At 46.5% G+C, this 9808-nt stretch overlaps 1 protein-coding gene and 1 long non-coding RNA gene across 2 annotated transcripts; one reads left to right on the forward strand and one right to left on the reverse strand.

Annotated features, from left to right (window-relative positions):
• Nucleotides 1-814: 814 nt before the first annotated feature.
• LOC120679654 (cyanidin 3-O-rutinoside 5-O-glucosyltransferase-like) lies at nucleotides 815-9130 on the reverse strand. Its single transcript, XM_039961296.1, has 3 exons — nucleotides 8931-9130; nucleotides 2704-2722; nucleotides 815-2125 (listed from the first exon to the last, which is right to left on the reverse strand). The coding sequence occupies exons 1-3, from the start codon at nucleotides 9128-9130 to the stop codon at nucleotides 815-817; spliced, it is 1530 nt and encodes a 509-aa protein (XP_039817230.1).
• LOC120680256 lies at nucleotides 4621-5130 on the forward strand. Its single transcript, XR_005677562.1, has 2 exons — nucleotides 4621-4777; nucleotides 4885-5130. It is a non-coding gene; the product is annotated as an uncharacterized LOC120680256 (long non-coding RNA).
• Nucleotides 9131-9808: the final 678 nt, after the last annotated feature.

A 9808-nucleotide genomic window follows, 5' to 3' on the forward strand; every position in this document is an offset into this window, starting at 1 on the left:
GCGTCTAGAAATACAAAATTGTGCACTTTTATTAGCAAAACTGAAACCAAATACTAATCGTTTATACTATTCACAACCTTATACTATTTAAGTCTCTGATTTTTAACTTTGTACTATGAAACCGGATATCAAGCACCTTGAACTATCAATACCGGACAAACTTGGACTTTTACCTAGTTTTGAAAGTGGTTTTCTATTCTTTTGAAATAATAAAATTTTATTTATTCCCTAAAAATTCATAATTAATTTATTTTAAATTATAAAAATGTAAAATATGCACTAAATTTTTGTTAACAATATAAATATACATGGGATCTATTTTGAGTCATTTTGAATCTTTGTATTTCACGTTCAAAAGAAATCTTTGTATTTCTACATCTATTGTTTTATTGATCCAAATAAAAAACAAAAATATGAATAAATAAATTCCAAATAATCTTGAGTAGAGAATTATTAGATAGACTATATTTTTAGAAAAAATATGGTAAAGTTTCATATTTTTCAAATTTAAGATAAATTATTTATAAAATTATAGATATCAAATAAGATATTATTATTTATTAAAAATAGAAACCCACCTTCAAAACTAGCTAAAGGTCCAACTTTATCCGGTTTTTAATAGTTCGAGCCCTCGAGGTGCTTGATGTCTAGTTTTGTAGTTCATGATTGAAAATCAAACAACTTGAATAGTTTAAGGTTGTGAAATGGACTTTTCCCATTAATTAAAGCGTAGAAGTACACCGGATCGTATGATGATCAATTTAAATATTTATGTATCATAATTGGAGGCGCTAAAGGAGTTCATTAATTAGTTTCATGATTGGTCTGCTAGATAATCTTGCATGGCCTTAGTAACGAAGTTCCGAAGGCTTCTTTCCAGCGGCCCATCTTTGGCTGCCGCCTCTCGTGCTCTCTCCTTGAGGTTATTCGCGTTCGCCTTTATCTGTGCTGCTCTTTCGTCGTCACTGCCGTCCATCAACAGCTCCAAACACCTCACAAGCTCCTCTCTTGTCAGGACACCCTCTGCATCACGCTCTGCCCTAACACCCACCTCCCACTCCTCTACCAAACACGCGTTCATCGGCTGGTCCGACCAGCTCGGCGCAGCCACCATCGGCACGCCGTGCACCACGGCCTCTAGCGTCGAGTTCCACCCGCAGTGCATGACGAAGCACCCCACCGCCGGATGCGACAGCACACGCTGCTGGTCGCACCACTCAACCACCATCGCCTTGCCGCCTGCCATCGCCTCCCTCACGCAGAGATCCACCTCCTCCGCTCTCCCCTCCTTGCGCACCACCCACAGGAAGGGTTTCCCGTAGCTCTGCAAGCCATGGGAGATCTCTTCGGCCTGTCTCTTGGTGTACGGCAGCAAGCTCCCGAAGGAGAGGTAGACGACGGACCTCTCCTCCTGCGCGTCCAGCCACTCCATGTAGGGTTTCACGTCGTGCTCGAACAGGTGGATCTGCGCCGCCGCTTCGCTTCCACTTTTATCATGCTGCTGATGCGGTTGCAGTGCACCAGCACCAGGAGGAGGAACAAGAACCGCCATCCCAACGGCGAACACATCCATGTATGGCTGGAGCGCTGCCAGTGCCACACCTTCTAGTGCATCGAACGTGTTCACCAGAACCACCGGCTTGATCTCCTCCTCATCCATCTGCTCGAACAGTAGACGCAGTGCTCGGAGGACAATCGCGGACAGAGGGTTGTCCATTGTGGTCTTTGAGGCGACAATGGTGGTCGGCATGTCCCGGATCCTGAGAGGGCGCAGGCCTGGAAGCGTCACCTCGTACGCCGGGTCGTTGGCGTGTTCAATGAGCACCTCATCGTGGCCATGGAAGTAGTGGTAGCAGGCAGCGAGAACGGTGGCTTGCTGGATCCAGTAGATGGCGAACGGGAGCCTGTGCTCGCGAGCCACTTCAACGACCACCGGCATGCTTAAGGTGCACACCATGCAGGTGACCGGCCGGCCGGCGGCGGCGAGGCGGGTGACCACGGACGAGAGGCTTCTGAAGTTCGCTTCGTGGCGTCGCGCCCTCTCCTCTTGTTCCATGGGCCAGCTCCCGTCGTCCACGGCGTCCGAGAAGGGGATGTAGGAGATGAGCCCGTCGCTGATGACCTCCTTGTTGGATATGATCTCCAGGCCCGATCCAAAGATCGGGCCAAATCCCCTTTGATCGCGCCCTGATCGGGGGCGCCCAGTCATTATGGCTGGTGGGCCCCCGTCGCCTGCGCTATATAGAATAGGAGGGGGGCCGGGGCACGGACGCCCAGGTTGACCGCTGCCAAACCCCTCTCCCACAAACCCTACCGATCTAAGGGAGCGCAAGGCCGACGGGAAGCACCCCAGCGCCGCCACGACGTTCCCCACCGACGCCGCCGTTCCCGGCCAGTGCCGGTACCGGCCCGAAGGGTACCGGTACCCTCGCCGCCCATCGTCGCCCCCGGATCCACGTCTCGCCAACCCGGACTTCCTCGCCTCCATCCTCGACTCCATCGACGCCATGGCACCCGCGGGGTCGAGCTCCTCTGCGCCCCCTTCCACGGATGGTCTGCACCACTATCTCCATATCTTCTTCTCTTTTTGTTGTACTAGAACTAGGATGAACTCCGTGTTTATCTACTAGAAGATATCCCGTACTCGATCTTGTATGCCTAGAAATCGATCCAGTGTAGAACTCTAGAACTTTTGTATCAAACATTGGTATCAGACGCCGATCTAGTGCATAGATCGGGTTTTGGGATAGAGTTTAGAAGGAGAAAGAATTGTTTTCGATGCAAATCGAAGAAAGAACCTCGAATTGATCTCGGATTGACCGAGATCCCCAATCCAGAAACCCTAACCCTAACCCTAGAATCCAAGAAACCAAGAAGCAAAAGGCGGCGGGCTTACCTGTTGCGCGCGCCGGCCACCGCCGGGCACCAGAGCTCCGGCCACCGCTGGCACAGAACCACCTCGGGCCGCTGCTCGCTTGGGTCCGTCGCGGATCGGGTGCGCGGGCTCGAGCACCGCCGTCAGGCCGCTCGACGGCGGCGCGCTCCCGCTCGGGTGAGCGCGCTCGCCGGCGAGGGGGCCGGCGGCGGCGCCGCCGCTTCCTCTCCGACCGGCCATGGCGGCCGCCGCTCCTCAGTCGCGGGCGGAAGAAACGGAGAAGGAGAAAAGAAATGGCGCTAGGGTTTGGGCGCCCCGTCGCCGACGCCGGTTTTGATCCGGCGAGAAGGCCGGGCAGCCGTCGGATCCGATCCGACGGTCTGCATCTGCAGGCCGGCGAACGGGCCGATTGAGGCCCAGGCGGGGGGCGCACGTGGGCCGTTTCGGCGGCCCGTTCGTCCGCTGTTGGGCCAAGGGCCCAGGCGCCGGGGGGAGGGGCGCGACCGTGGGTCGAAAAAGGCCACGGGCCGCATGAACAGCTCAAGTTTTGGTTTTTCTTTTATTTCAGAAGCAATTTGAATATGAATTCTGGTTGAATTTGTTTAGAATTTGAATCTCTGCAAACAAATGCACCAACGTGTATTGTTTTTTTTAGAACAGAAATTTACAAGAATTATGCTTCTGAATATTTAGAATTTTACATGTTTCCGCTGCAAAGAATTTATTTTGTCTCTATATTATTTTGAACCAACGAGATAATTAATATAGAGGCCTATAGAATTTTATTTCTCAGAATTTTCAGTATATTATAATGTTGTAATTTCTGACCAAAGTTGATATTGCAATATTATAATTTTATTCAGAATTTTGTATACATTATATCTTTTTCTGCCCAACGGTGATTTAGATTTAATGTACAGATCATTGCATGTTTTAATTTTGACCAACGTTAAATTGATACATGCATTTATTGTTGTCCTCACAAATTTTGAATTCAAATTTCAGGCTCCAATGCAATGACTTATGTGAATGCCATTCCTGAACTGGATGGCAACAACTATGGGAAATGGTACCAGAAATTGGAGATAGCTCTGGCGATGGCCAATATAGATTTGGCCATCACAACGCCAGCTCCACAAGAACCAGAAAAGCCCGTACGGGCACAGAATGAAGAAGCTGCTGCTTGGGCTATCCGAGAGAAGAATTATGACTCTGCTATGACCAGATATGATGCTGACAAGACACGTTGGAATGATTCCAACCGCAAGTGTCTTATGGTCATGAAGGGTTCCACTTCAGATGCCATCAAGATGGCGATCCCAGATTGTAACACCGCTTCAGAATATTTAGCAAAGGTGAAGAGTCAGTTTACTGGTTCTTCCAAGGCTTATGCTGCTATTCTTGCTGAGCAGCTTATCACCAAGAAATACACTGGCGGTGGCATCAGAGAACATATCTTAGAAATGAGCCACATGGCCAACAAGCTTAAGACAATGGACATGCCTTTGCCAGAAAAGTTCATTGTTCAGCTGGTCTTCAAGTCACTACCAAAGGCGTTTGAGGCATTTCATGTCAACTATAACGCTTTTCCAGAAGATTGGGGCATTGACAAGCTGATTGGCATGTGTGTTCAAGAAGAAGATCGCCTTAAGAACTCCAATGGTGGTGAGCTTGCTTTTCAAGTTCAACACAAGAAAAAGAATTTTCAGAATAAGAACTTCCAACATAACAAGAGACCTTTCCCACCTGGCAAGAATCAGCATGAGAGTGGTCCTTCCAGACCACCTCCACAGAAAGACTGGGAAAATTTTCCAGTTGAACAAGACCAGTGCCTGAAGTGCAAAAAGAGAGGGCACTACAAGAGGGACTGCCCAGAATTCCTGAAAGAGTTGTTAAGAAAGGGTGAGGACACCATTACTTTTGTAGATGAATCCCTGTATTTAAGTTATGACAAATCCACCTGGTGGATTGATTCTGGTGCAACTACTCATGTTGCTAATTCTTTACAGGGATCAAGTATGAGGAGGACCCTGCCAAGAGGCGCAAGAAGAATTAAAGTTGCAAACGGTGTAGAAGCTGAAGTCGAAGCCATTGCAGAATTTCATTTAGAATTACATAGTGGCTTTGTACTTTGTTTGAGAGATGTTCTTTATGTACCGTCTTTGCAACGAAACTTAATAAGTGTGTCTAAATTAGATGATGACGCTATTGCTTGTCATTTTGGTGATGCAAAGTGTAAGATACAAGTTAATTCAGAATGTGTTGGTCTTGCCTTCCGACAAGACAAATTATATTTGCTTTCATTATCTGAGAATGTGAATGCAGTATGTTCTGAGAATAAAAATGCCTCCTCATATGAGAATGTTACTAAGAAACGCAAATGAATTAATGCAATTTCGTCGAAATTATGGCACTGTCGTTTAGGCCATATTTCGAGGGGGAGAATAGAGCGCTTAGTGACAGCATCAATTCTTCCACCGTTAGAATTTTCAGATTTAGAACAATGTATTGATTGCATTAAAGGAAAATTCGTTAAGAACATAAAGAAAGGTGCCAAACGAAGTGCGGGAATTCTAGAAATAATTCACACAGATATATGTGGACCATTCCCTGTCACTACTGTAGATGGTTATGTTTCTTTCATAACATTTACAGACGATTACTCGCGTTATGGCTACATTTATCCAATTAAAGAACGATCAGAAGCATTGGATAAATTCAAAATATTCAAAGCAGAAGTAGAAAACCAACATGATTTAAAGATTAAGATAGTCAGATCCGACCGTGGGGGAGAGTACTACGGTCGACACACCCCCTATGGCCAAGTTCCAGGACCTTTTGCAAGGTTCCTTATGGAAAATGGCATAGTTGCCCAGTATTCTACACCGGGCGAGCCTCAGCAGAACGGAGTAGCAGAAAGAAGAAACCGTACCCTGATGGATATGGTCAGAAGTATGATGAGCTACTCCACATTACCGATTAATTTGTGGATGGAGGCATTAAAAACCGCCATTTACATTCTTAATCGGGTGCCAAGTAAATCGGTGCCGAAAACACCGTATGAACTATGGACAGGAAGAGAACCCTCGCTTAATCATTTTCACGTATGGGGCTGTCCGGCTGAGGCCAAAGTATTTAATCCGAACATTGGGAAGCTAGATCCCAAGACAGTCAGTTGCCATTTTATTGGCTACCCAGAAAAGTCTAAGGGATATCGTTTTTATTGTCCCGACAGACACACGAAGTTTGTAGAAACAAGACACGCTGCCTTCTTAGAAGATCAGATGATCAGGGGGAGCATAGTAGCCAGAAAAATTGACCTTGAGGAGAAGCGGGTATACGTTCCCACTCCGATGATTCAAGAGCCTTATTTCTCGTTACCTGTGGTTGTGGCACCGATAGAGCAGGAAACTGCAATGCCAACACCTGCTGTCAGTCTACCTGATGTTGCAGTGCAAGAAACTGCGGTGCCACCTCCTGTTGTTGGTTCTCCTGGCTTGGCATTAAATGGAAATGAGGACCCTGTTCCTCAGGACCAAGTAGAACCCGTTGCCATGGATGAGGGGGAACAACAACAGCCTCCTGTGCAAGAAATACCATTCGCAGTGGCCCCGAGAAGGTCACAAAGAACTAGAAAACCAGCTATTTCTAAAGACTATGAAGTCTATCATAGTGAAGAAATACAGAATGAGGGTGATCCCACCTCTTTTGAAGAAGCCATGAAAAGCGCCAATTCATCCAAATGGTTTGCAGCCATGGAAGATGAAATGAGATCCATGAATACCAATAAAGTTTGGGACTTAGAAGAAATTCCCAAAGGAGCCAAAACAGTAGGCTGCAAGTGGGTCTACAAAACGAAATGTGACTCCAAAGGGAATATAGAAAGATATAAAGCGCGGCTCGTGGCAAAAGGCTTCACGCAAAGAGAAGGAATAGATTACAATGAGACATTCTCTCCGGTCTCATGTAAAGACTCTTTCAGAATAATAATGGCCTTAGTGGCACATTATGATTTAGAATTGCATCAGATGGATGTGAAGACGGCATTTCTAAATGGGGATTTGTATGAAGATGTCTACATGGCACAGCCCAAAGGTTTTGTCATGGAAGGGAAAGAAAATTTAGGATGCCGCTTGAGAAAATCGATTTATGGCTTGAAGCAAGCCTCGAGGCAGTGGTACTTGAAATTTGATGAAACAATTAGAAAGTTTGGATTTAAAGAAAATGAAGAGGACAATTGTATTTATGCGAAGTTCAAGAACGGAAAATTTATTTTCCTCATCTTGTATGTGGATGACATTCTGCTAGCTAGCAGTGATGTTAATCTACTACTGGAGACAAAAAAATTCTTGTCCTCGAAATTTGATATGAAAAATCTTGGTGAAGCTTCGTTTGTATTAGGAATTGAGATTCACCGAGATAGAAGAAGAGGGGTTTTAGGATTATCACAGAAAGCATACTTAGAAAAGATATTAAAGAAATACGGTATGCATGCGAGCAAGCCCACACCTGCTCCAATAGTCAAGGGCGACAGTTTCGGGAAACATCAGTGTCCCAAGAACCAGTATGAGCTCGAGCAAATGAAGGCAGTGCCTTATGCTTCAGCTGTCGGAAGCTTACAGTATGCACAAGTGTGCACACGCCCTGACTTAAGTTTCGTTACCGGGGTACTTGGCAGATACCAGAGTAATCCAGGCATAGAGCACTGGAAAATGGTAAAGAAAGCTTTGCGCTATGTGAGGGGCACAACTGGCCTCATGCTAACATATAGAAAATCAGAAACTTTAGAAATAGAAGGGTATTCAGATTCAGATTTTGCAGGAGATGCAGATGATAGAAAGTCCACATCTGGATACATCTTCACTCTTGCGAAAGGAGCAATATCGTGGAAAAGCTCCAAACAGACAGTTACAGCATCCTCCACAATGTATGCTGAATTTGTGGCATGTTATGAGGCCTCGGGGCAGGTCACATGGCTAAAGAAATTCGTACCCGGATTGAAAGTGGTCGACAGCATAGAAAAACCACTGAAATTATACTGCGACAACGAGCCAGCAGTATTCTATGCTCATAACAACAAGTCGAGTGGTGCTGCCAAACACATTGACATCAAGTTTTATGTTGTTAAAGAGCAAGTCCAGGATCAAACTATTTGTCTAGAACATATCAGAACGAACAAGATGTTAGCGGATCCGCTTACAAAAGGCCTACCACCCAATGTGTTCAGAGAACACTTAGCCGGCATGGGTTTAAGGGAAAGCCTATGATTCCTGGACAAAGAGGGCCCTAGAATAAGAATCTGTTTCAGACCGGAAAGGTGATTGTGGCTGTTAATCTGACAGTAATAACTGTCATGACGAGGCACGCCCTATACACTGATCTGCGATGGAATGAACCAAACTCAGATAAAGAACAAGAATAAGAAAATGAGAGATCAAGGGGGAGAATGTTGGATATGATCTCCAGGCCCGATCCAAAGATCGGGCCAAATCCCCTTTGATCGCGCCCTGATCGGGGGCGCCCAGTCATTATGGCTGGTGGGCCCCCGTCGCCTGCGCTATATAGAATAGGAGGGGGGCCGGGGCACGGACGCCCAGGTTGACCGCTGCCAAACCCCTCTCCCACAAACCCTACCGATCTAAGGGAGCGCAAGGCCGACGGGAAGCACCCCAGCGCCGCCACGACGTTCCCCACCGACGCCGCCGTTCCCGGCCAGTGCCGGTACCGGCCCGAAGGGTACCGGTACCCTCGCCGCCCATCGTCGCCCCCGGATCCACGTCTCGCCAACCCGGACTTCCTCGCCTCCATCCTCGACTCCATCGACGCCATGGCACCCGCGGGGTCGAGCTCCTCTGCGCCCCCTTCCACGGATGGTCTGCACCACTATCTCCATATCTTCTTCTCTTTTTGTTGTACTAGAACTAGGATGAACTCCATGTTTATCTACTAGAAGATATCCCGTACTCGATCTTGTATGCCTAGAAATCGATCCAGTGTAGAACTCTAGAACTTTTGTATCAAACACTCCTCACTGGAGTTCTCCACTTTGGACGACGGAGGGAACATGCGGCGGTGGCCGGAGACTGGGATGGAGAGAGTAGCGGCACAGCCACCGGTCCCAGCAAGACGACGGACGAGAGCGCGCGCGGGGTTGACGTGGCTCTGGATGCCGTAGGACACCACGAGGAAGTGGCTACCATGATGATAACCCTCCAAGCAATTCTTGTGATCTTGATCATCTTTTCCAAGGGCCATTAGCTCCTCTTTTGGTGATTTAGCTTGGTGCCTGTTTCTGTTTTTGCTGTCTTCTTGGTTGTGCTAGTTGATGAATATGAAGACAGAAGGCTGTGGTTACTGGTTAGTATGAGTACGCATACCATCCAAAAAGATGGGCTGAGATTCCAACGTATGGCAGGCTACTAGGCGCGTTTGTACCTAAGCAGCATGTTGTGTTAATTATGCGCCATATGTCATTTAGGGCTGCGATGTGCTTGTGAGCTAATTGATATTAATTGTCTAGCAAGTCCAAGACAACGCATCTACCAATATTTATGGTTTTAATTGGGAAAAATGTTTACATAACCCCTGACGTATAGGTGGTTGTTTATTGGAAAAAATCTATATAACCCCCTGAAGTATATAGAGTGGGTGGTTATGTAAACTTTTTCCCCCTAAACAATTGAAATAAACTTTTCCTCGTTTATTTACATCACTCCTTAAACTACAAATCAAATATTTTACACCTTATACTTCTGAAAACCGAACAAATAGCCCCCTTGAGTAGTTTTGCTAGGTGGTTTTAACGACGTGGCAGGGGGGGGCCACATGATAAGTATGGAGATTTGTCCAAATAACACCTTAAACTAATTTTATGTGTTCAAATGATAGCTCCAACTACTTTGTCTGGTTTGAGCCACCCCTTAAAATAAAATT

This window comes from Panicum virgatum, chromosome 6N, assembly GCF_016808335.1.
Source record: "Panicum virgatum strain AP13 chromosome 6N, P.virgatum_v5, whole genome shotgun sequence".
Lineage (NCBI taxonomy): Eukaryota > Viridiplantae > Streptophyta > Magnoliopsida > Poales > Poaceae > Panicum > Panicum virgatum.

What these genes read in the sequence shown, in the direction of transcription:
- LOC120679654 (XM_039961296.1), bottom strand. Translation starts at nt 9,130, where the DNA reads ATGGCCCTTGGAAAAGATGATCAAGATCACAAGAATTGCTTGGAGGGT.